The following is a 27,510-nucleotide window of genomic DNA, read 5'->3' on the forward strand; positions in this document are numbered from 1 at the left end:
GTCTTGCAGCTTCCCAATTCTGGTACGCTTCCCAAGGCTGCTGTTAAACCCTAATTTCTGCTGTAAATTAGGTTTTATAGCAAAGAAATTTGCAATTTCTTAGCCTCAAAGGGTCCAAATGCTGAGATCTTCGGAGCAAGGCTGTGAAATGGCTGGGAGATGAGAGGGAAAGCTATAAAGAGAGAAAATTCAGAGTTTTGTCACGAAGAATGACTGAAAATCAGTCAAGTGCAGCTGCTGCCCTGCCACAACAACATGTAAATGCAAAGAACTAAAGAAAAACAGTCATTTACTGCTGCTGCCCTGCCTCAACAACCTATAGATGTTGTCTCCTGCTATTGATTGGTCTTCTTTTGCCCCTGGATGCCTCAGAAGGTCCTCCAATGGCTGTAAATCAAACCAGTAGTCTCTTCTCCCTCTCTTGCAAGCTGAATTTATAGAAATGCCTCTCTCCAGCCTCTAAAGACGTTTTTTAGACTTGTATGGGCATTTTTCACAAGTGGCAGCCTTCTCAAATGGTTTTTCCAGCATTTTTCATAATTAAATATTAATTTCAGTCTTAAAATACTGAAAATTAATCTAATAATTATTTTGGTGCCCTGAAAAATAATCTGACTGGCCAATAATTAAATTGGCTAGGCAACTTCCATTCCCGAGTGTTTCTGCACCATCTTTGACCATCAGATTGGCATTAGGTACCATTAAACACCACTTTTCTAGTGTCACCCAACTGACACTTATGGCCAAATGAATGACCTAGGCCAAGAACTGGCACCAGATACCACCAAGTACCTGTGCAGCATAACTTATAGCAACTTTTGCCTTTGACATCCCGTGATTTCTTTGGGTCCCAGGCTCGTAAATTTACTTTAACCCCAATTGCACCTCACATGTGTATCATTTATTTAATCATGTGATTAAAAATTAATCCACATGTTAAGTGAGGTTTCAAAAATGCATGTCCTCGTAACACCTGCTGTTGCAAGTCTGCCAACTGCTTCCAGTGCTGTTGTTGATCCTATCGGACTGCTGCGACCTGTTTTCAGCTTGTAACATGCCCAAGAAGTTTGCATTTTGATCAGCCTATCCTCCATTTTTCTATGGCCAACCATTTCCAGCTTGTACGGCTGCATTTAACTCTGTTTTACTGATCAGTCCCTATGTTTTCAGGTTTATCCCTTTCTGTTGGCTGCCCATACAAGCTGCGTTTTAGTTTACACAACATCTGCTCTTTTCTAGGAACTACGAAGCCCTCGGGCTGTTTCATGTAGATTTCCTCATCAATGTCACCATGTAGAAAAGCTATTTTTACATCCATTTGGTACAGCTCTAAGTCCAATACACCAGTGAGAGCAAAAAGCACACGTAGAGTGGCCATCTTCACAACAGGTGAGAAGACCTCTTGGAAGTCAATCCCTTCCTTCTGTGCATACCCTTTAGCAACCAGTCTTGCTTTGTACTTGGGTTTCCCATCAACTGTCTTTACTTTGTAAACCCATTTGTTTGGAAGAGGCTTCCTTCCTTTGGGCAAGGACACAAGATCCCAAGTATCATTAGAATACAGAGATTTAATCTCTTCCTACATAGCTAGCTCCCAATTACCGCTGAATTTGCTGGCTTGGCCTCTTTATAGGTAAGAGGCTCACCCTCATCTGTAAGCATCACATAGAGCAAAGAGGGGTCATACCTATGAGGGTGCCTTCTTAAACGTGTAGACATGCGTACCCAATGATCTACATTTTCAGGAATTGGGTCTACATCTAGAGGTATGTTATTTTCAGCATTTATTGGCTGCTGTAAACCATTTTCAGCATGCTGTTCATGTTGTATAGCACCTTCATTTTCATTACCAACACTTACATTTCCATAATCAGCAAGTCTATCTTGCTGTCCATGACCTCCTTTTGCTTCTATTTGTTGTCCATCATCATCTGGCTCAAAAATAACCAGTTGATCATCAGTTTCAGTCTATGGAGTAATAGATGGCTGCAAATTCTGAAATTTGACCCTTTTCGTGTCTTCATTGGAGGCTAAAGTACCTTTCAGCAATTTTGCCTCGTTAAACACAACATTACGGGTGCGAATAATTTTCTTAGACTGAGGTAGCCACACTCTGTAGCCAAATTCACCCTCATCACCATAGCCCATAAAAATGCCTTTGGTGGATTTCGGGTCAAGTTTGTCACTCGTTCATCTCTAACATGCATGAAGGCATCACAACCGAAAATTCGTGAATGGTCATATGAGGCCAGTTAAGGACCTGTTTGGAGAGCGGTTGCAAATGTGAACCATGGTTTTAAGTACCTCCCCCCAAATTCATGAGGGAGATTAGCAGTGGTGGACAGCATGCACCGCACTCTTTCACATAAAGTCCTATTATATCTTTTAGCCACCCCATTTGAAGGACTGCAAGGAGTTGTAAGCTCCCTCTTAATTCCATGCAAGTCACAAAAGGACTTAATCTCAATAGATGTGAACTCACCCCCATTATCAATTCTCAAGCATTTAAGCTTTCTACCTGTCTAAGTGGTCACAAATGCATGAAAAGTTTTAAAAACTGCAAACACTTCACTTTTCTTTTTCAACAGATAAACCCCAATCTTTCTAGAACAATCATCAATAAAAGAGATAAAATATGCAGCACCACCCAACGATTTCACGAGCATACTACATACATCAGAATGCACTAAGTCCAAGACATTGGACTTACGAGAGACACCAGAGTAAAATGAATTTTTCATTTGCTTTCCAAACTGACACTCATTACAAAAGTCAAGTTTAGAGTCTTTCCATCAACCCTTTTCAAAGAGGTAAGGACAACCAATTTCAACAACTGCAAGAAACTTGCCATTCAAAGCTTTACAATGCAAATAATACAAAGTGCCCTTCTTGGTTCCTTTTGCAATTAGCATGGAACCCTTTTTCAATTTCCATAAACTGCCACCAAACAGTATAGTGTAACCATGCAAGTCAAGCTGACCAACAGATAGTAAACTCTTTTTTATGCCAGGTACATATCTGACATCTTTCAACACAAGCTCTTGTCCATTGTCTAAAGACAAATGTACAGTGCCAATCCCATCAACGCTGCAAGCATGGTTATTTCCAAAATATACTTTTCCATAACTACCTACATTGAACATAGCGAAACACTCCCAGCAAGGAGTTACATGGAAAGAGGCACCAAAGTCTACAATCCAAGTCTGAGTGACACCATCATCAATTGACAAAAGTACATCAATCACATCAGCCTTGGTAATCTGCATATCCTGCATGTGACATACAAGGGCATCATAATCAACTACACATAATACATCAGCCTCTATATCCGAAAGCTCCTCTATGGATACACTGGAGGCCACATTGGCCTTTTCCCTGCCTTTGGCTGCCTCAGATGCATTTGTCTTATTCTCTTTCTTATTTTTGTCTCTTGCATTCTCTTCTATCTCTCTTGTTCCTTCTTATAATACCTGCAATCAGGCTTCTTGTGGCCCTTCCGACCACACTAATAGCAAGTAATGTCACTCTTTTCCTTTCCTTTGCTCTTGCTTCTATTTCTCTATCCAGCATTTGCATTTTTCTTTTTAGCCCTGCCTCTTACATTATAAGCTGAGTTGCTACCTTCTCCACTGGACGTACATCTAATTTCTTCATTCAAGATTGAACCCCTCACACCATCATATGAGAGACTGGGGTTATTGCTAAGAGAAACCACCAAGGTCTCCCAAGAATCAAGCAGTATCATGATCAAAAAGATGTCAAAAGATGACGTACCAGCGACATAGTAGGGTTTGTGGGGAGGAACACGGAGTGAACTTCGCAAACATGGAGAAGAGAAGAGAAGAGAAAAAAAACTCTGATGAATGGAGTGATGAAATTCTGAATCATGGAGTGAATGTGATACAAGGGAACAAGGGTGTCGTAGCACAAGGAAGATAATGAAGACAGCCACGAACCACATACCACAATGTCCTCCTGAAGGGGTGTGAGGGCAGTGGAGAGGCTGGAGAGAAGAGGTGACGGACTGAATGAATCAGCCGTGAGGAATGAATGAGAGAGTGGCCTATAAATAGGCAAGTCAGTCTAGGATGACGCCCCTTTTTGGAGCTATAACCCTAAACGCAAACCCTAAATGCAAAACGCAGAAAACGCAAACTACGGGTGAAGGGTGAAGGGTTTCTCAGCTCCCCCTCTCAGGTCAAAAAAAGGAAACAAGAGAAGAGTGAGGTGGAGATGGAATGCTACATGCTGAAGAATGCTCATGCAGCAGGTGCCACTTGGATAGTGTCCCTTGTGGGAAAATTGTTCACTTGCCCAAGCGCCCTAGTACAAAGATGAGGAAAACATGCAATGCATAGGAGAGGAATGTCGGACTTTGTGTGGTACTAAGAACCATAAGGATATGCTCGTACTTGATCTCGGGAGTTGGCTCCATGCTGACCAAGGGACGAAAAAGATCCACCCGATAATCTAAGAATACCACCTGAAAGGCGACCTGTGAAGATAATCGAGAGACAAGATGAGATGTAAAACCCGAAACTCAACCTCGAGAGAGAAGCCACTAGCTTCGTGACTCCATGTTGAAAGGAATACAAAGGCCTAGTCACCAAGTTGCTGCTGAAGATCCAAGGGCACCGATCTAGGTAGATCCTCTAGATCCTAGGTATGAGTAGAGGAAATGACTGCTCAAAGGAGAGCCACTCCTCGAAAGTGAAAGGTGGTGGTGTGTGAAGAACTTCATGGCACATAGGGTTCCTCTTTGAATCAGAAGGAGTAGAAGTAGGAGCCCTCTTTGAAGCCAAAGAAGAACTGGAAGCTCTCTCTAAAGGCGAAGTAAAAAAATCCCCCTCTGAATCCTGGTCTGAGAGAGAAAGGGAATCCAACCACTCATGGCTCACAAACTACAAAGCGTCTGATGACGTCGGTCAGGCCGAAGAAGGTATTTGGTGCTCGGAAGAAGAAGCCAGAAAGCACCCAGAAGTGACCTCTCGAACCTGAGTGGAAGAGGGTGGGGAAGGAGGCTCAAGATGAGCCAAGGGTGGGGAATAGTCGCGGGCTCTCAGAAGAGTGGACTGTGTAGGAGATATGGGATGTGGAAGCCACAGTACCTGGAAGCAGGTGGGGAAAACCTCCTTGTAGTGGGGTAGTCTCCATGAGGGCTTATCACCTCGTAAGGCCTTAGAGCCTCCATGTGCTCGAAAGGACTTAGTGCGCATCGGGTGCAGCTTATTGCCTTGAGCATAATACTCTGATAGCCGATGCGGAACGATCTCTATGGCTTAGAAAGGAGAGATGGCACAAGGAGTGTCTGGTGGAAGACACATATACTCCAGAGGGGTGGGAAGCAAAGGTCGATGTCGACCGTCTCTGGTGGGATGACCGTTCGTGCCGCAGTAGGAACACCCAGTAGACTAGTCAGTGGAAGGGCTGAAAGTGAATTAGCAATGGGAGGAGGATGCTACCAGCAATAAGAGGTTGCAACCAGTAGAAAAACGTAGGCAAGAAGAGACAAAGACTAAAAACACAAGCTGCACGAGAGAGAAAACAGCAAACACAGGCTGTAAGAGAGAGAAAGACTAAAAACGAAAGAAAAACCAGCAGAAGCAATCAGCATGCTGAAATCAACTCCGAACAATGTGTGGTAGGTTGGAAACAGGCGCCAGACTGTTGTAGACAGCAATGGCCATCTTCGACCGCGATGTCCTCCGTGTCCAAGGTGTGGGCAGCAAGCTAAAATACCTGAAATCTGCAAAAACGAGATTGTTTTCTGAATGGAGAGTGATCAGCAACAGTCGCTCTGCTGTAAATAGCCGCAAACTGCAAGTGGAAGGCTGGAAACAGGCGCCGGACTGTAGATGACAGCAAGGGACAACTACGATGTCCCCCGCGAAAGGGGTGTGGGCAGCAAGCTGAAAACACCTGAAACCTACAAAAACGAGATTTTGATGCAACGGAAGAAGAAGAAAAGTGAATGCCAAATCAGCCACCGATCTTTGCCTTCACTGGAGTGGAGGATTTTGCCACTGTTTGAGCAAATCCAGCTCTGATACCATGTCAAAAGATGGCGTGTCAGCGAGATAGTAGGGTTTGCGGCACGGAGAAACATAGTGAACTCAGCAAATATGGAGAAGAAAAGAGAAGAGAGAAGAAACTTTGATGAATGGAATGATGAAGTTCTGAATCATGGAGTGAATGTGATACAAGGGAACAAGGGTGCCGTAGCACAAGGAAGATGATAAAGACAGCCATGAACCACGAACTGCAATGTCCTCTTAAAGGGGTGTGAGGGCAGTGGAGAGGCTGGAGAGAAGGGATGATGAACTGAATGAATCAGCCGTGAGGAATGAATGAGTGAGTGGCCTATAAATACGCATAGTCAGTCTAGGATGGCGCCCCTTTTTGGGGCTACAAACCCTAAACGCAAAAAGCAGAAATGCAAAAAACGCAAACTGTGGATTAAGGGTGAAGAGTTTCTCAACAAAAGATCGCCCTCAACTTATCATAAAAATCCAAATTTGCATCCTTGAGCTGATTTAAAATGCCACTAAATGCACTCAAGTGCTCAGCTGTAGACTTTGACTCATCCACTCGCATATTCACCAACTTGTGTATTAAATGCACCTGATTAACAGGTGTGGTGATCTCATAGGTATTTTTCAGCTTCTCCCATATTGCATAACCTGTATCTAAATCCTTAATGTCTATCAAAATGTCATCAATGACATCCATCTTCATGTAAGCCACAGCCTTTTTGTTAACTCTGGCCCAATCTGCATCATACATTTGTGCAGGTTTATCTTCCTGCAATGCATCCTCACAATCCTTTAAGAACAATATGCCTTACATACGGTCTTTCCAAAGGTCAAAGCCATGACCATCAAACCGTTTGATTTCCATCAAACTCTTGATGTTTGAATTGGGAGAAGTTGCAGCCATTTTTATCACGAACACAAGAGTAAATGCACTGAACTGCAGAAGCACAAGCTGAACTAGCAAATACACTGTTGTTCTTCCCCAAACAATAATAAATCTCTACTATTTATACATAAACTAGCCACCACATAGGCAAATACTACAAAAATTTACCAAATTCTACACAAAACCCCAAAATTTCAGGTCCAACAGTGCATAAATGCCAGTCAATCTGACCCAACTGAGCAAAATTTTACCAATACATGAAAAGCCCCAATTTTTTGGGGTCCAATGTCAAGAGATTTTACTCGAAAGAGTGAAATTCTGACAAATTTGGCAAAATCCCCACTTTGATTGAGGTCAACATGCACAATGTCTACAATTTTTGACTTGTATGTCATTGACAAGCATAGACGAGATCAAATCTAGGAAAAGCCCCAAATTTTCGGGCTCAAATTTGCACTAAATAGACGACTGTGCTTCCAATGCGCGAACCCTCGTTAAGGCAAGGGGAAAATTCAGAAATTAAAGAAATTTCTGATTTAAAAAACACGGGAGGGGTCCATTGACCCGCCAGGGCATCGCATGGCTTGTCTGCTGGCGACCCGTCACTACTCCTGTTGCCCACTGCCCGACCGTCACGTGCGCTTGTTGCCCGCTGCCCGCTGTGTGCTGCCCACTGGTGTTCGCGCTGGCCTGTCACCCCTACTATAGTCGCTGTGCTGCCCGCTGAACGCCCGACTGGTCCACGTTGCTGCCTGGTCGCCTGTCGCCAGGTCCATGCCTAGTTAGCTGAACCCGACTGGCCTTCTACCTCGAGCTGTTCTCTGCTCAACCTATTCGCGAGCTGACTGTCGCATGTCAGTCTTGCAACTGGCAGCTAATGCTTGTGGTCTCAGGAAGCGCGCACAACCTATGTTCTGATACTAGTTGTTGGAGCTTTGTTGGAGGAGTGAGCAGCACTTCGAGGAGTGAGAGTGACAGTGAGAGAGAGTGAAAGTATGATTAGATTTTGGGTGTGCCAACAATGTGTTGGTACACAAAGAATAAAATGTATTTATACTTAGGGCACGTAAGGGTGCATTCACATATACAACTAAATAATACACGTGTAGTATACACAGAGGTGAAAAAGAGCCTTTATCCCAACATTCCAACAATCACAATCTATAACTTGTCTTATCTTATTATATTATCATGTAAAGAATAAAGAATAAAGTGACAATGATGGGTAGTTGCCACCTCCAATATATAGATGTCTGGGCGGTAAGTGCAAGTAAATGTAGGCAACTAAACACAAGTGGCCTTTAACCCCCAACAATCGAATGTGCCTAAGTGTGGAGAAAACAAGAAAAACAAAGTACAAAGTGTACATAAAAGAATGAGGAATAGGCATATGGAACCGCTTGAGAACTTTATAAATGTACTCCTTCTATGATAAGTAGGGAAGACCCTTAGAGCAATTTGCTAACATCATGCATCCAAGAAGGAACCGAAACAGATGATGCATCTACTACAAATTCAGCCACATGCTGATCACACTGTGTATCACTAGGATGATTTTGAGAATCATGAGAAACAGTATGATGCTTTTCCTCAGACATAGATATACTCCTAAGCCATATTTTTCCAATCTTTGGCTTTTTCTTTGCATAAATATTATGTGCCAATTTAGAAGTATCAACATTACCCTGTTTACCCACACTGAGTGTATCCTCAATACCTACATCCTTACTATCCCCTTTGACATATTCCGAAGCAATCTGTTTAGCATATGCTTCATCATACCCCACATGCACCAAATCCCAATAAATGGCCTGCTTATCCAAATCACCATCAAACAAACCATGAACATCTATGACATCTTTAACATCATGAGAAGTAGCAGCTTTGACCTTTGTTTCAACTGCATTCTCTGACAAAGCGCTAATATCCAACTTAAGCAAATACTCAGCGGTTAGTTCGGGATACAAAACCCGAGCATATTTATACAAGCCTGCCAAAAAACAGCCCATCCTAGATTTTTGAAAAACCTTCGATTTTGAGATCTTAATCTCAGCCATTAACCTAACGTACATAAGGCCAGCCCAATTCGGCATCCCCAAATGCTCAGCATAGTAAATAATTCCATTAGTCTCCTTGGCAATGCTATCAGACTTGATAAACATCATAAATCGCTCCATAAACTATCATAGCTACAATATCCAAACCCCATCAATGCACTTCAGCACATATACATTCCTCGGTCCAATAGGATCTCCAAAAACATGCTACATTTGATCTTCAGTGCACTGATATGATGCTGGATTATTATTCATGGGGAGAGAAAAAACCTGACTTACAATTTCAGTGGTCAACTCAACCTGACCAGCAATCTTACCATTCGATTGCTTAACACATCCATTTGTACCGAAGCATGGACATTTGAAGCCCACCGATCCCATGGTAAACGGGCATACTTATATAGCTCTATTTTTTCCAACCATGAGCGATGTACTTTTGCATCAACATTAAGATACAAATTTGAATCCACAAACAATGTATCAGAAGTACTCGGACTTGAGAGGTAGGCAACATTCATCGGTATAGCCTCATCCTCCCCTTGATGCGCCGACTTGTCATCATCCGAGACCTCATACAGCTCATCGTCATCTTCTTCCAACCAACCACACTTCAGCAAGGAGAGCTTGTGGGCTGAAGAACGCCATGTATACGTCATCACATCAATAGTTGCAGGTTGAAGAGAAGCAAGGAATGGAGAAAGAAGTGAAGTTCGAAAAAAATGAATGTCCTTCTCCATGTGAATGCACTAGTCCAAGTTTTCTCTTAGTCTGCGCCCTTTCGTGCCATATGTCACATCATACTCATATGAGTGTGACAATTCACACCTATAACTATCACTAACTGATTCCCTTGTCCTAGTTGGAATGATTAAATGAATACTTGAATAATATGGTTGCACAAGCCTCTTAAGCCTAAATCCATTAACTACAGGCTTCAACACATTGCCCTGAAAATCTGTTAATAAGAATGTGCCCTGACCAATGTCCTTGAAGATCACAAATGGACCTACATACCAAAGTTTTAATTTGCCGGGAAATTTTCCAAGTCGGGAATTATAAACTACAACCCAATCTCCATCCTGAAAATTTTTCTTTTTAACATGTCTATTGACCCAAGCCTGTCTCCGTTGGTGTGTGACTCCTGAAATATAAGCAGCCAGTACCCTGTCCTCCTCTAACTTCAGGAGTTGTTCCATTCTATGCTGCACTGACTCCTGAGGGTCCAATTTATGCATAATAGCAATTCTCAAACTTGGTACCACAAATTCCATGGGAACCACAGCTTCTAATCCATAAACAAGTCTGAAGGGCGTAAGCCCAGCTCAACAATTTTCTTCAAAATGCGGAGTAAAATCTTGTTGGAACTTTCAACTTGACCATTAGCCTAAGGATGATAGGGGGTAGACTTCTTATGCAAAATAATGTGCCTGACAGTCAATTCCCGGATAACTTGATTTAAAAAATGTTTACCCCTATCACTAACCAACTCTATAGGGCATCCAAACCTAGTCATAATATTAGAATACAGAAATTTGGCCACACTAGATGCTTTATTATCCTTCAAGGCTTGAGCTTCCACCCACTTTGTAGCATAGTCGGTGTAAACCAAAATATACCAATTTCCTATCCTCTTTGCAGCTGGCTTAATAGGCCCAACAAAATCAATCCCCCACTTTTGAAATGGTTCAAGCGGTAGTACAGGATGATCTTGCATCCTGTCCCTGTCAAGATGTTGACCCTCCTTCAAACACTGCAAACACTCTTTAGCATACTCATCCTTCAACACAGTAGGCCACCGGAGACCTGCCTGCAGTATTTTCTTGCCTGTGATCTCCCTTGAGAAATGACCACCACACAGTACAGAATGAGCTTCATGAAGAACTACTTGTTGCTTAGATTCAGGAACACACCTTCTTAAGACATTATCTACTCCCCTTCTATACAGTGTGTTCATAATAACTTGAAATGCTCTACTCTTCAGTGCCAATCTTCTTCTTTGATCTCCTGTAAGGTGTGCTGGCATAATCCCTTCTCTCAGGAAATGCAACAACTGGTTATAGAATGAATCAAGGTCTATTACCTGAACCTCGAAGAGTTTAGCATCAGGAAGTTGATCAGGAGCACAAACTTCAGTCTCATCATTTTGTAATCTACTTAAATAATCAACTATAGCATGTTCTTTCCCTGGGGTATGGATCACCTTGAAATCAAACTCCTGTAACAGTAGCATCCATCTTGCCAATCTACCTGTCAATTGAGATTTATTTATGAGGAATAAAAATGCCTAATGATCCACATGAAAGATTACCTGATTTTCCAACAAATAATGCCTAAACTTTTGCACAAAGAAACCATGCCAAATGCTTCTATTTCTGTAACTGAATAATTATTTTCAATAGTACTCAATCTTCTGCTAGCATAATTAAATTGGTCTATACCAGCCAGGTACTTTATCCTGCATGAATACAACTCTCACAGTGAGATCAGATGTATCAACAAAAACATGGAAAGGTAAATCCCATGCTGGAGGTTGCAATATGGGGACTACCACTAACACCTTCTTGAGAATATTGAAGGCTTTCTCCTAATCTTCCCTCCAAAAAAACTGCATCCCTTTCTTAGTTAAAGTTGTAAGAGGAGAACAAACATGTGACAGGTACCTTAAATACCTACTATGCCACTTCACTTGCTACACAAACCTCATAACTTCCTGCACAGTAACTGGAGCCTTAGCTTTTTGGACAGCTGCAATTTTTCTTAGATCTATACTCATACCTTCTTCAGACAAGATGTGGCCTAAAAGCACACCCCTCTTTGCTGCAAACACCGACTTAAAGGGTTCAATGACATGCCAAATCGCCGACATCTTCCAAAACATAACCTAAGATGTCTTAAATGTTCTCTCCTACTGCCAAAAACACAGAAATCATCAATAAATACTTGCACAAAAGTTGTTAGATATGGCTCAAATGTCTTATGAGCAGCTCCCTGAAACTCAAGAGGCCCATTCTTCAGTCCAAAGTTCATGGCTGTACTAACATATGGTGCCCACTCAGTAACAAAAGTTGTCTTATCCATATCTTCCAAATGCATCCTTATTTGATTATATCTTGAAAACCCATCCAAAAAGCTATACATCTCATGACGTGCCTTATCATCAAGGAGAGAGTCAGTAAAAGGAATTGGGAAGGGATCTGTAATGGTAGCTACATTTAATTTCTTGTAATCTACACAAACTCGAATCTTCCCATTCTTCTTGGGCACCATAACAATAGGAGATAACGAAGTAACCTCATTAACCAGTTTGATGAACCTGACTCTCAAAATCTTATCAATTTCTTCTTTGACCTGTTTAGCATAATTAGGGTTCATTCTATATCTCTTTTGAATAATTGCCTAAGCATCTCTCTTCAAATTGATCCTATACTGACACACGACTGAATCAAAGCCTTTCATGTCTGTATAATCCCAAGAAAAAATGTCCTGAAATTCTTTGCATAACTGAATAAGATTTTGCTTGAAGTTTTCTTCCACAAAAATACTGACCTTAATGGGTTTGGCCTCCCCTTCAATATTCAAATTAACTTCTTGAACCTCATCCTCAACTACCCTTGCAGATCTTCTCATCGTATGCTCGTATCTTAGTTCAGCCTAAATGATGGCTTTTTGTCCTTCAGCCTCCAATACATCAGGATTGTCCATAGAATTGTCCAAAACAGGTTGCTGCTTTTCAAGCATTTCTTGCTGAAAAACTCAGGATGACTATGTCCATGGTCCTGAATGATTTTATACTACTCATTCCATGACCTATTTTGAAATTCAGGTTGCTCTTGACCATCAGGAAGGCCTTTAATATTCGGTCCTAACTGATTGTGAATTGCATTTGAAACTACTTGATTTCCCACAACTTCATTCCCTGCCTTTATATGAGGATCCTGATACTTTTGAGTAATACTATCCACATCTATTTCAAAAACTGGAACCACCGAAGGATTTTCTTGAAGAAATAATTCCTCCTCATCATCTTCCACCTCATCTGCAAGGTTAACAGTCTAAGCTACTACAGGTCTAGATAAACTCCTGAAGATGACCTTATTAACTGTTGACAACCTAATTTCCTTAAGGCCTCTGGGAATATACACATAATCATTCCCCCAATCCTGCTTCAATTTGACCAGTTTAAACCATGGTCTACCCAAAAGCATTGTATAAGAATCCCCAATTTCCAACATTCTTAAGACAACAAAACTCACCCTGAATTTCAAGCCAGCCACTTGAATTTGTTGATTCTGAAGAATACCGAAAGGTTGTAACCTCCTCTGATCTGCCATCCTGACTTGAAATGAGACTGGTAGTAGCTCCTCTTGCTTATTTGCCAAATATGTATGTTCATGAAGTATATTAACTCTTGAACCCCCATCCAACAAGACATCATCATGTGTTTTTCCTACATACTCAACTTGAATAGTAGGCACTTGATCATCCACAACCTCTTGTTGGGTTGGTATAACTGCCTGACAGTCAGGAACTTGCTGATCCTTAACTACTATACTTTCAAGAACTTCATGTTGCTTTTGCCCAATCTTCAGGAGTAACTTCTCCTTAAATCCTTGTATTAAATCCAAAATTTTCTCCAGGGTTAAGTGCAAAGAACACTTTGCTAGGGCTTGAAATAGCTCTTTTGAATCTCCTTGCTGTAACTGTACAGAAATTGTACTATTAGGGAACCGTTCTTGACAATCAGGAACCTGATCCTACTGTTTAGGAAAATACTCTAGTTGTTCAGAAAGATAGTCCTGGAGCTCAAACTTTTAAATTCCTGAGTCCCCTACCTCATCAACTTGATCAAATTCAAAATTTTCAACAAGTTTTTGCAACTTTCTAACCTGCTTTGTTGCCTTTTTCCTTGTCTTCTCTTGTTCCTGCCAATCAAGCTTCATAGCAGCTTGGCTTCTAGTCACTACTAAGACCATTGCTTCCTCTTGACAATCCTCTACTTCAATACAATTAGAACAATCACATTCAACATGCATACTTACAGCATTAGTGTTACCTGACACCTCCTTTGCCCTTTCTTGATCCTCCTCTTGATGAATTTGCTTACAGCCACCAGCAGTACCTGTACCTTTAGGAAATTGCCTTGCCATAGCTTGATCAGGTAACTCAATGAGAATTGCTGCAACTGGGGTAGGTGGATGCTGTGGATGAGATGCTCGTACAGGTCTTTCGTCATTGCGGGACTGTGCTATTGGCATTCCTCTCTCAGTCCTATGTCTTGTCCAAAGTTCACAGTTTGATCCAATAAAGTGTCCTTTACCTCCACAAAAGTGGCATGCTCCCGTTTTGGTGGTTTGCTACTGTGCCGAAAAATTTCCCTAAGGCTATCTTGCCTGTATTCTTCGAGGTCCCCTGAATGGCCTCTAAGATATGGTGTTAGTAATAACCTAATTTACTGCAATTGATTGAATAGGTCTTAACCTAGGCTACATCACTAGCATCTGCTGTGCCATCCTTACATTAGGATTGTACCAACAACTCCTAGTCTCATGACCATTCTTCTGACATATTTTACAATACTTTTCTTTCTTCTTAATATAAAAAAGATCCAAATCCTTCAGCTTTTGTATAATCTTTTTATCCAGCTTAGTGGCCTCTGCCTTTTTCTTATCTTTATCCTTTACTTTCCTCTTCTTAGTCTTAACTGATCCTGCTTTCTTCTTTTTTTTTCTTGTGCTTCTTCCCTACTAGACTCATCATCATCAGAGTCACTGTAATCATCATCTAAATCTGAACTGGAATCACTGTCCTTATCATCACTATCTATGTCTAAATCTGAATCTGAACCAACATCAGAATCTAAATTCGAAGAATCCTCATTCTTACAAGTCTTAGTTCTGGAGGTATCAAGTCTCCTCTCCACTCTCATAGCTGCCCTAATCAATGTGTCCAATGTATCATTTTGACCCATCTTCACATTGGCAATGGGGTTCCTAATCTTACCCCTCACGCCCTTCATAAAATAGGTAATCTGCATTTCAACTGAAGGTGTATCATCAGTATCTAACCTATTCAGCAAGTTCTTAAACTTCTGGGCATAGTCCTCCACCAACATAGTCTTTTGTTTGATCTTCTTGAGCTTCCTTAAAATATCTCCCAGAGTTTTATCTTTACGGAACCCAAAAATGTTGTTTTTAAAGCATCATATGTATTGAAAGATGCCATACCATAACTAGCAAACCAATCCATAGCCTTCCCCTGCAAGGTGGCGGCAAGCTATTGTTTCTTGACCTGATCTCCATACATCTAGTTGAATCCACTAGCTGTCCACCTTGTCTCAAATTGGGCCACATGACAGTCAAGGTCTTCCTTCTTTTTGCCTGAAAATTTAGATGCTCGAACCTTCGGATTGACCAGTTGATTTGGATTCATTTTGCTTTGCTTCTTGGGCTTCCTTTGAGGTGGTAAGGGATTAAAGTGAAGAGACTTTTGAGATGGGATTCTAGTACTCTGTAACAAAAATGTCCTCCCCAACACTATATGTTGTAACCTCTCAAGTGTCTGTCTAGGACTATTATCCTGATGCTCAAGAGGCAATATTCCCTCATTATTTGACAAATTAAAAGAATCTGTTGAAGTGGCAAGGGAATGAAATACTGTTGAGGTACCTGCAAAGGTATCCCCTGCCAAAGAAGCCTGCCCTACATCAATAAACTTCACTTTATCCAGCCTTCCCAAGCCTTCTGCTCCACTCCTATCATTCAGCCCTGCAACCTGTTGATGCTATCTTGCGAGGGCTTCCTTGAATTCTCGGGATTGACTCCTGGTAAGAATAGGATTGGATAGATAAAGGTAATTGTCTGAAATAAATGCGGCCCATAAAAGGCACCTGATACACTGTCAATGCCATCAGCCTTCCTACCGCCTGATCTTATAGCTTGATTCCCTGAAAATTAGTTTCAGGTCAACGCCTAAGCTGGTTCCAGGTTTATGCCTAAATCAAGAAACTATTTCCCTAAACTTGAGAGGGATTGCCAAAGTGTTATGGCTCCTCAAAACACCATAACAATCCAAGATATACTGATCAGCCTGAATTGACCCGAATACTGTAGAAAACTTCTTGAATAGATTTACCGCCATCATGAACAGATAATATTCATGAAAAGCACTCAGATATAAAACACATATCATCTTCAATAACACAAAACTACTATCCATAGGAATATCGCACAGTTTATGATTATCATAGCCATTCCTGATTGAATAGCTTAAGAGAAAAAACAGCAATATTACTCAAGAAACAAACATAGACTAATAGGAGCAAACATCAACCAACATATCAAAGAGCCGTCTTGAATTGTCTATTATCCCTGATCACACAACATCTAATCAAATGCAATTGCCTGACGTTTTTGACCTACGCCCGACTTTTAGGTGAAACATCATATGACATAAAGTTGCTTTACATATGCTGATTCAAAAAGCCTGCATACATAAAAGTACTAAGTATGAAAGAGTACTAAATAGACGATAGAATTTGAGCCCTAACAACTACCACGAAAATCTCTCTATCTTTCAAAGGAAGGAATAGAAACCTCATCCTCTGAGTCAGCAAAGAAGTGGTGATAAGACACCTTCGAATCTACAAACTCCAAGAAAGCTGCATTTCATAGAGAAACAACTGTCGCTTGCCACTAGGAGGCTATCACATGCACCAAAAACTATGAGAGTGCGTAACCAAAGAAGGAACACACACAGGAAGCAAAAAATGAAAGAAGAAATACTGCAATGACTGAAATGAATGATGAATACAACAATGTGGACTGATCGATCCCTGCACACAGTCCAAAGCATCAGTGAGGGCACCAAATCAGGCTAAAATGAATGGCAGCACCAATGTTGGAGAGGAACAAGAGATAGAGTGCTGAAATCTACAGAAGAGAGTGCATGTGAGTGACTAGGGGGGCTGCTATATATAGCCCCCACCCCCCGAATCTGCCCGACTTCCTGCCGGCCAGCCAAAACTGGCCGACTGGCTCTAAATCTGGCCGACTTGCGAAAAATGCCCTAAAACAGGCTGCTTGCCACCTGAGAAGGAAATCCAAACACACACAAATATTGAATGGACTGACAGAGCTCCTCTGTCTTCAGTTAGGCTCTGATAGGAGCTCACAACCAGGAGATGACAAACTGGCATCCTAAAATAGGTAGGCTAACAAAAACTGTCACCAACAACAGAAAGCTATCACTAAGGCTAAGGAAGCTGTCGTCTGCAAAAAAGATGCGGACAGCTGCACTAGGAAACGAACACCAGTAAAACCGCAAATTTGTGTTTTGGGTAAAATGCGAAAGATGATGCTGCTTGATGCAGAAAAGCTCCCACACCTAGTCCCTACAAACTATCGCTTGGCTACCTGAGGGCAAAAATGGGCAATGGACTACCTGTTCGGGCTGTAAATGCCATAAATATAGGCTGAAAATCTACATTTTGGAAATCCGGGCTACTCCTGTGCAATGAAAACCTGCTCTTCTACAAAAAAAACTCAACTGTGTCTTCACTTAGGCGATGATACCATGTGAGAGTGTGCAATAGAAGAGAAACATGAACATAGAGAGAAGCATGAAGAGAGAGAGAGAGAGAGGAAGCAAAAGATAAGGGAAGAATACTACACTGACTGAAGAAGAATGCTGATACAATGATGATGGACCGATCACTCCCTACATGCGGCCCACAACATTAGTGAGGGCACTTGATCGGGCTGATTATGACAGCAACACTGGAGACAGAGGAAGATGATGGAATCAGAGTGTGCACTTACCAGGGAAGAAGGAAGATGATGATATGAATGGCTACCAAGTGGAGAATGGCTATAAATAGCCACAAAACCCCTACATTGGCTACTGAAATCTGGAAATGCCATAAATGCTGGCCGACCAGCATTTAATGCTGCTCATGGCATAATAAATGCCTTTAACAAGTGGTAGATGGCCACCAAAAAATCGGACTGGCAAGAACGATGTCCGGTAGATGTGGATAGCCTGGGAAATGCAAAAACTGCTCATGGAATACACACTAGAACCTGACAAACAAAATAAATGCACCCAGATAGTCACTCTAGAATGAGTAGCCTCCCCTATCAAAACACATGACAAACCTGTCAGAGCTCCAAAAGTCCTCGTTTGACTCAGACTGAGGCTCACAAGCAGGAGATGACAAGACATGACAAACATGACTGCTCACAAGAATTCCAACGGTCACAATGTGTAACTTGTCTTATCTTATTCTATTATCATGTAAAGAATAAATAATAAAGTGGCAATGATGGGCAATTGCCACCTCCAATATATAGATGTCCGGGCGGTAAGTGCAAGTAAATGTAGGCAACTAAACACAAGTGGCCTTTTAACCCCCAACAATCGAATGTGCCCAAGTGTGGAGAAAACAAGAAAAACAAAGTACAAAGTGTACATAAAAGAATGAGGAATAGACGTATGGAACCACTTAAGAACATTATAAATGTACTCCTTCTATGATAAGTAGGGAAGTCCCTTAGAGCGATTGCGTGTAATGTTCATACCAAGTATGTGAAAGGCATACTCCATGTTCTTTATCTTAAAGCTCTTCTTGAGCTGAGTCTTTAAAGCATCTAGCTCATCATAAGCACTTCCAGCAATCAGTATGTCATCAACATATAGCATCAAAATGATAAGGCTACCATCACAGGCCTTCTTCGTGTGAAGACACGGATCCATAACACTATGGGAGTAACCCTCGGGTAAGTTACTCATGAATATGTGCGTGCATCACATGGGTTCAAAATAAGGTATTTTTAAAATACCAATTTTATACATTTTTTACATATAGAAGGATGTAATATAAAGGGGTTATTTATATATTGAATAGAAAAGGGTTATGATTTATGCAAGAAAATTTCACAGATAAGGATATTTATAAATAGGCTTTGAACGCACATGATGTAGAGGATATACATATAGTAACTTCCTCAACGAGTAACCCTACGAATGTATAAACGTATCAAACTTATGATACCATTCCCTTAATGCTTAGTTAAGTCCATAAAGACTCTTCCTCAACTTACACACTAGATATTCCCTGCCCTTTTCCTCAAAGCCCTTAGGCTATTGTATACAAATGTCCTCATGCAAGTCTCCATGAAGAAAAGTTATTTTTGCATCCATCTAGTACAAGTCCAAATCCATTTACGCAACCAAGACCAATACTAAGCATAGGGTAGTCATCTTGACCATAAGAGAGAATATCTCATCAAAATCAACTCCCTTCTCTTGCTTAAAATCCTTGGCATCCAATCTGGTTTTATATACTAGATTAGGGTGACCAGGGGTACTCTTCAACTTATACATTTACTTGCATGGCAATGCATGTTTTCCGTTGGGAAAAGGAACCAAATCCCATATACGACTTTTCTGCAGTGAATCATACTTGGGACTACATGACCCTCTCCCAAGAGTGACTATCACCTCTACGCATAGTCTCCTCATAAGTAGGAGGCACTACAAAGTCTGTCACTACGACATAATGCATAGAAAGCATAAATCAATCAGAAGGACGTGAGGCTCGAGTGAAGCGTCTAAAGACTGGTTGTAGAGCTTGTATGGCCTATTCTCTCTGTCCAACATTAAGATCTTGCACAACAGGTGAATCTTGAACCACTACATCATCAAAAGCTACAACAAGCTATCTAACTGGGGCTGGTTGTACTCTAACAGGAGGCTCCTCCTAAAAGATTACCATGCATACCTCAACTATCTGCTCTGGTCTCATATGCATCTTTTCCTCATGGAATACGATATCATGGCTATGGATAACCTTTCGAGCCTACGGATCCCAAAGACAATAGCCCATCTCACCTGCATTACCATATCCAAGAAAGATGCATTTGACGGACTTTAGATCTAGCTTATTGCGCTCGTCTTTGAGAATATATCAAAAAGCCACACATCCAAAGACACACAATTATGTATACAAGGGAGATTTACCAGACCATATCTCCTTTGTAACTCTACCACCAAGAGCATACATGGGGATCTATTAGTTAAATGAATGGCAATAGTTTAGCCCAAAAGTACTATGGTAAGTCTACCTGACTAAGCATACTATGGACTCTTTTTTGAATATTCATATTCATGCACCTTGCAACACCATTCTTGAGTGGGGTGTACAGGGCGGGTCAATTAAAATTTAATACCCTTCTCATCACAAAATTGCTTAAATGCCTTGGAAACATATTCATTCCTATTCTTGAGTGGGGTGTACGGGGCGGGTCAATTAAAATTTAATACCCTTCTCATCACAAAATTGCTTAAATGCCTTGGAAACATATTCATCCCCATTGTTAGATCATAGGCATTTCAGCTTATGCCCAGATTGGTTCTTAATCATAGCAAAAAAGTGTTGAAATATAATTAACACCTCTAATTTCAATTTAATAAGATAGACCCAAACTTTATACAAATAATTATCAATGAATGTCACAAAGTACTTAGCACCACCTGATGACTGGCACAGCATGGGACCACAAGCATCTAAATGAAAAAGAGCCAAAGGCTCACCCACACACATAGAGCCAAACTTTTTATGAGAGTTATGTGTCTACCTGTCACATAAACAATGATCACAAGAGTCAAAACATGAGTAGTCAAGAGGTGATAAATACTACAAACTACTTTCATTTCTTCAATGGACATATGCCCAAGACAGTAATGCCAAAGAGATAGATAAGGAAGATCAATCACAGCTCAACCATGATCAACAAATCCAGATACAAGCAAAGGGTATAGGCTAGCAACCTTGGCATCTTTAGCAAAAACAAGACTATCATGAGTAATCTTTCATGCAAAATCACCAAAAGAGACATGGTACCTGTCATCATCCAACTGTCCAGCGGAGATAAGGCTTTCAGTCAAAGCCAGGACATGGCGTACATCATGAAGCACAATGGAGCACCAATACCAAATTGCAATCTCACATCACCAATGCCAAGTAATGAAGCAGAAATTACAGAAGCTGCAGGGCACTTTATGGAATCCAAACAAATGTTACGAAGAAATTCTAGCCCCATGGATGAAGACAGGATCTAAAGTCATCCATCTCTTCTGCCTTCCAAGATAACTGTTGATAAGGTGTGGGTCCTGAACACTTCTCTCTGACAGAGAATTGCTGTGCTCACAGCTGAAAGTGAAAATGGCAAGGAAGAAGAGGTCAAACTTGAGGGCTGAACAAAACTCACCAAGGAGGATAAAAAGAAAATGGTCAGCAGCTGTGCAAAAACCACGCACTGAAGATGCACACTCAAAACCAAAGGAGCAGTCTTGAATCCTCTGTGGAGAGCGATAGGAGGCAGGGGGACTGAAGACTTGGGGCCAACAAGCAGAGACCTGGAAGCATAAAAGAGCATGCAGTATCCGTGGCAAGGGCCTGAATCCCCTCACCAGGTATAATAATAAGTGTGTCACAGTGCTTTCTTTTCCAAGCTATCTCAATTTCCTTGCATGCGCACACAAGCACACATGATACAGATGTATGCATGCCATGGAAAACACATACATGTACCCAACCCACAATTATGGACAGAAGTTTCACAGATAATGTACATTCTCCTTCTTTAAACCAGAGCACCTTTCAGGAACAAGAAACTTGGCTTGACATGCAAAAAGGAAACAAGAAAGTATGCATGCAAACATCTTATATAATAAATGAGCTTCAGTTTACATGTAGTTACCTGAAGATGAACTGGCACATGGCGATATGTCAGGAAATCACACAAAGGCCAATAAACAAGCCCACTCTTAAGAGTTGGTAGCAAGTCTCTCTTGAGACGTGCGATAACATCAGATGTAGATTCGCCTGTTAAAAAGTAAGAATATTACTTAGTAAGCCAAAATCTCTTCAAGAAACTCAAATTCTTGCAATACTCCTTAACACAAGTAAGGTTTGGCAAGAGTCATTACCTTGAAGGTATGCATTCAGTGAGAAGAATACCGTGTTGAAAATTGGACCATAGATTGTTTGTCCAAGGGCCATTTTCTTAAGAGTACTGGCTACATCTCGCTTTGGGAATGTTCTAGACATCAGGTTAAACCATAGGTGTAATGTAGGACCTGATAAGAACAACCCTGCACCTACCATGCGCAAGGATCTTCCAACATCCCAATGTATTGATTCAGCTTCATCTGCTTGGATCATTCTCATTCCCTGCATGTAGCATATCAGGTTACAAAATTTCAAAAACTCATGGCGCACATAGTACGCTACAAATGACACATAAATGGATACTCCACCATCTAATTTTCCTGGCAGTAAGTACAGAGTTAATACTCCCAAGGTAATTTCAGTTGCATTCAGCAATACTAAGTTATTGGTTTGATAGAGTTTCTTATAACAGACTAAAACCTTCCTGCACATAATACTAGTAGGAAGACAGTTCAAACTGAAGGTTCACTGAAATGATCTCCACAGCAGCAAGATGGTACCTTTTAAGGGAGCAAGAGATAATTATATGAAAGAAATTTAGAAACGCAATGCCCTACACAAACCATTTTTAACCAAATTAAAATTTTAATACTAGCATTTAAGTCCCCTTTTTCAGTTCTTTGTTCTATAAAAAACCAATCGCCCTCAAGGAGTCAACACAAAATATAAAGGATAAGATATTTAAATGCTGCTATTGCTTTTCCAAATCTTAATGCCATTCCAAGGAAGGCATTTATAATATAAATTTGCCATTCTTATCACAAACTTAAACTTCATGTACTTGCACCAAATTGTTCCTTTTCTGGTTGTCAATCTCAAATACTTGGAAAACAAACTATCATAGTTATATTGCCAGGCACAAGGATCCATTCAAAACACAACTTTCAGAATGCAAGAACCAGCATTTGTGGTGGTATATCTGTGTCACAACAAACTGAAGGATGCTACTGGGAAACATTTGTTGTGCTTGATGAAGGTCATTAATTGCTATCTATAGTCAACAGGATACTACTGGGTAATTTAGGCAACCATATACAACAAAGAATCACCAGAGTAGAACCATGGATACCCAAGTAGTGGGTGATCAAGCCACCACCAAGGTGCCTCGGAGAGAACCTGAGGTCAATGTTGATCGTACCAGCTCCTAAAAATAGAGAAGAGTCATAGCAGATCTCTGTGTCTATCAACAATGTCTCACAATAGCATACAAGACTATCCTGTCAAAAATGCCTCTAAACATATGTGACCATGGATTCCCCGCCTATGGCCAAGACCACCAAAATGTCCCCTCATGTGAGCTCAAGACTAGGAGCCAATCCCGCTCACTATCAAAGAAACAACTCATCATGAACCTTGATGTCAATCCTAGCTCCAAGATTTGAATCTACCAGACTTCGGTGATGTGTCAAGAATGTCCCTCTTTGGAATCTGTGCACTTGTATACTTGTATAGATAAGGCGCGCCTGCCCCATCTCACCACCCTCTCACACTCCCTCTCTAGCACCCGAGAGTTGTGAGGGATAAACACATCACTTGGACTAGAAAGCAACTGAGGAAGGGGCAATCAAGCCCTTCCCGTGGTCTAAAGAAGTGGATCCTTTCCGCGCCGCAAACGTCTCCTTGACCGGAGGATCAGAGTCAGAGTCTAAGGAAGAGGATGACGCGTCAAAGGAGGCCACATCCCGCTTCTTCTCCTTCTGTGAGGCTGCTAACTCCTTGCAATCCTTCCGTAATAAGTGACCCTTCTTATCACAGTGATAACATTGGGTCTTTGACTTCCTCCTGTCACCCCTTTTTAAAGTTGTAAAGGCCTCACTGGAACCGCCATAATGAGATGAGAGACTCTCCTATAAACACAAAGATGTCTCATGCTCAAGCAGCATCAACACATGTAAAGCTCACATGTGTAGAGAATGTCTGCACCCTCAAAGCATTCGCCAATCCATCAAACTCCGAGGGGAGCTTGTAGAGTATCGTACCCACTAGTTATGCCTCTAGAAGGGCAGACTGCATGTGTCGAAGCTGGTCCTGTACCTATGTAACACAGAGCAAAAATGACTAAATGGTGTCCTTGGACTCAAACTTCATCTGCTGAAGTTGTCCATAAAGGGTCATAGCACGCATAGGGAAAGGTGCCTCATACAACAACTGAAGCTTCGACCATATCTTTGGTGATGTCCTACAAGAGGTAACCACCGGTAGAACTTCTTTAGAATTACACTGAAGCAGTGCAAAATTGTGTACATGAAACTAGATCAAAGCCAACAAACGAGTTGGCTTATGCTTATGAAGTATCTAGTCTATCATGCAATACTAATGACACCCTTCATAAAGGACTACTTGTCACCTTTATTATTATTGTCTTATCTTGAAAGCCTTGGCTTCCCCCATCATCCCTTCATGTTTTCCTAGCCAGTATTATTGCCTTATCTTCCGCCTATGCTAGCATTGTGTTGCAGCTCCTCATCTCTCTCTCTCTCTCTCTCTCTCTCTCTCTCTCTCTCTCTCTTCTTTACAGCCTAGGACTATAATTCTTGCTTTTATTTCCAAGAAATGAAGATCAAACACCTCTATGAGAAACACCAATAAGGTCAAACACAATGCAAAGATCCAAAATAATGCAACAAGATAACTACAGGGATTTAGTCAATTACTCTCTAGGGAGAATATTTGGCTATAAGCAAAGCCAATCTAAGGTCTATAATGCTATACGATATAAACAATCTCGAGATGGAAGGTGTTTAGGTTTGAAAGTACTAGAAAGGCCTTTGGTCTCCTCTTCATGCATGCTTAAGTCACCCTACTAGGAATGCTTGAGTTACCTACATATCTAACATTTGTTTCTAAGGGTTAAAAGGTTTATAATCTCTCTTGTATGAGTGTCTTAAAGGTCATGGTACATTGTTGCTTTATATCCTTGTTGAGTCACTACATCTCAATCCAATATTTGTACCAAGCAATGATACTGGAAATAAGATCCCATTATAATAGCATCTTGTGGTTCAATCTGCCCAAGAGAAGTCCCAAGCATATGTATGATGTTTTTCTGCTAACCATGATGTTTCAAGATATGCCCGCTCATAATGGTAGCTTGGTCCTTTGTCTATATCTTGCCTGCTCATAATGGTAGCTTGATCCTTCGTTTATAACCCAAGCTGCAAACATCTCTCTATGTGTGCCATGATATCCATACAAAGAGATCTCTTCCATTCATTTAGGACTAAACTTCCATGTGCCATGAAGGGTAGAAAGAGGGAAATGTTTCTAGGGTTGTAACTGTCCTCTAGTCTCCTTTATAAGTCAAAGAGGAATGGTCAAGTTGTCCCCTAACATTTGGTGACGTTGGAGTTAGAGATGCTAACCTAGCATTCCTTGCAACTCACCTAGGAGCCAAAGGCGATTGCACTAAATAAGAAGAACCATGTTTCTCACAATGGTCCTATCTTGTTGGAAAAATAAACACTCTCTTGTGGTGGCTTTGATGAAATGCTAGCTTCAAATGATAAGAGCTCCATATCTCTAGATTTTCATACCACTTGAAAGTACTCTCTGGACCAAGCTTTTAGATTAACTTAAAAGTGACTTGACTTTAGACCTTGATAAGTTCTATCCAAGTCTAACAAACTCCGATTGGAACCAAGGGACTGATCGAATTGCTTGGTGGCTCAAGATGCAATATCTGACCCAACACAAATGCACCATAAATGCAATTGTGTCTAATCAGCCTAGCACAGGTGCTCTACAAATGAAATTATGTCTAAATATATCTGGTCTACCTTAATTTGTGGAACTTCTTACTTATGCAGACATGTCCATGCAGCCAAACGTGGTCTATGTTTGTCAGCAACTAGCATTAACCTCAGACTGTTGGCAACTGGGGTTGTTGCTTCTATGGAGACAGTTGATTAAGGCAGCACCAATTTGCAAAAAGAATGTAGGTCGCAGACAAATTATAAACAACCCCTTTCCTGAAACCTAGGACATTACAATGCAACAACAACCCCTAAAATGTAGAGGCGTTTCTTCTTGGTTTTTTGAACTGTGCCTCCTTTTCAATTTACTGTACTCACATGTAAAGACCTTATTCTATCTTCCACTCATGATCAGGAAGAACTCGGTTTTCTCATTTTTCAACCTGATGTTCTCGCGTGTAGAGATTTTATTCTGCCTTCTACGCATGTCAATGCTCTTTTCCCTATTTTACACCTTGAATATCACACGACATAGCTCTTGCTCACATGACAATGGTGGAAAATAAAACATCCAAAAGCCAAAACGTCAGAAGAAAATTAACCTGCGATGCGCCATCAGCAAGGAGGAAAATGGAGGCCGCAGTTGTGCTCTTGGTGAGGATGGGGTGCTTCTCTAGAAGGTGAAGGTAAGACCGGATGAAGCCAGGCCCTCTTATTTGCGAGCTTCCTGCGGAAGAAGAAGAAGAAGAAGAGCATGAATTGGAAGGCGATGAGCCTTCTGCCGTTGCGCCATACATCCTAGTTGAGGCGGGCCGCCTTGAAATGAAACTTCCCGCGAGGGTACTGTTCTCCTTGCATATGGAGCTTCTCGCGATAGGATTCTGGGGTGCGAGAAGAGAGCGCGCGGCATGTCGTAGCAGCATGTCGAGAGAGAGAGAGAGAGAGAGAGAGAGAGGGCGGGCGGGGACGGGGACGGGGACGGGGGGGAGAGGGGAGGCGGCAGGGAGGGAGGTGTATCGAAGGTGGCGGTGGGGACGACAATAAGTTGGCAAAACAAAGAGGAACAGACGCACCTTTGCACATTTCACATATACCTTATTTTTTCTTTAGTTTGGTCAGGATTCAATTCAGAAAAATAGTTTTTATTCAAAAATATATTTTATAATGAGTTCAAGCTTCTCTCAAAGCACTAGAAGGGATTTTGAGATATGTAGGTTCATGTACCCATGACCTAAGCAAATTAGCTTATTGTAGTAAGATAATAAATTGTTATTCTCAAATTAAAATTAAAATACAAATATTTATTAATCTTTTATATTTATCATTTCATGTTTTTAGAAGTGCAATGGATAGTCCTAGAAGTGATCGCATAGCACTTAGGTGCATCACTTGGTTGTACACCATATGTTAACATAGAGCGTTAGTGTAAGTTTAGGCTACTGACTACTCAAACACTTGCTCTTCATCCTTTATACGGTCATGGAGGACGAGGAGTTCTCTTCCCTAATAAGTGGAGGTGAAGTGTCCCTCCTTGTGGATGTCGAGGTGTGTGTGTGTGCCTTGTCTAAAAAAAAAAAGAAGTGGCACTAATAGGATCAATGTGTGTTTGGTTTACTTTCTTACATTTCTCAACTAAGAAGCATAAGTGTTAAGACCTCTCTTTGCAAGCTCCTTTAATAAATCTCTCTCTCTCTCTCTCTCTCTCTCTCTCTCTCTCTCTCTCTCTCTCAAAATAGTGCACTACAATGGATTTGTTTACATATCTACAATTAGGGTTTGAGCCTTAAACGTTGGTTCACTTTCACCCTTTATTATTGTGTGATTTGACCATGTT

The 27,510-nt window shown here is 41.2% G+C and overlaps 1 protein-coding gene across 2 annotated transcripts in view; it reads right to left on the reverse strand.

The window, feature by feature from the left end:
* The window catches only part of LOC148033469 (uncharacterized), a 32,385-nt gene extending 5,773 nt beyond the window's left edge, over window positions 1-26,612 (reverse strand). The window contains exons 1-4 of one of the 2 annotated variants that reach the window (XM_087682310.1): window positions 26,279-26,612; window positions 21,963-22,206; window positions 21,734-21,858; window positions 20,875-21,183 (exon numbers count right to left, since the gene is read on the reverse strand). In XM_087682310.1, coding sequence (XP_087538436.1) covers window positions 21,178-21,183; window positions 21,734-21,858; window positions 21,963-22,206; window positions 26,279-26,599 — 696 coding nt within the window. In that variant the 5' untranslated portion in view covers window positions 26,600-26,612 and the 3' untranslated portion in view covers window positions 20,875-21,177. The remainder of the gene's footprint in view (window positions 1-20,874; window positions 21,184-21,733; window positions 21,859-21,962; window positions 22,207-26,278) is intronic. The other variant, XM_087682309.1, reaches the window with a different exon arrangement.
* Window positions 26,613-27,510: the final 898 nt, after the last annotated feature.

Source organism: Lygodium microphyllum, chromosome 7, assembly GCF_053477565.2.
Source record: "Lygodium microphyllum isolate KBCC chromosome 7, Lygodium_microphyllum_v1.1.10, whole genome shotgun sequence".
Lineage (NCBI taxonomy): Eukaryota > Viridiplantae > Streptophyta > Polypodiopsida > Schizaeales > Lygodiaceae > Lygodium > Lygodium microphyllum.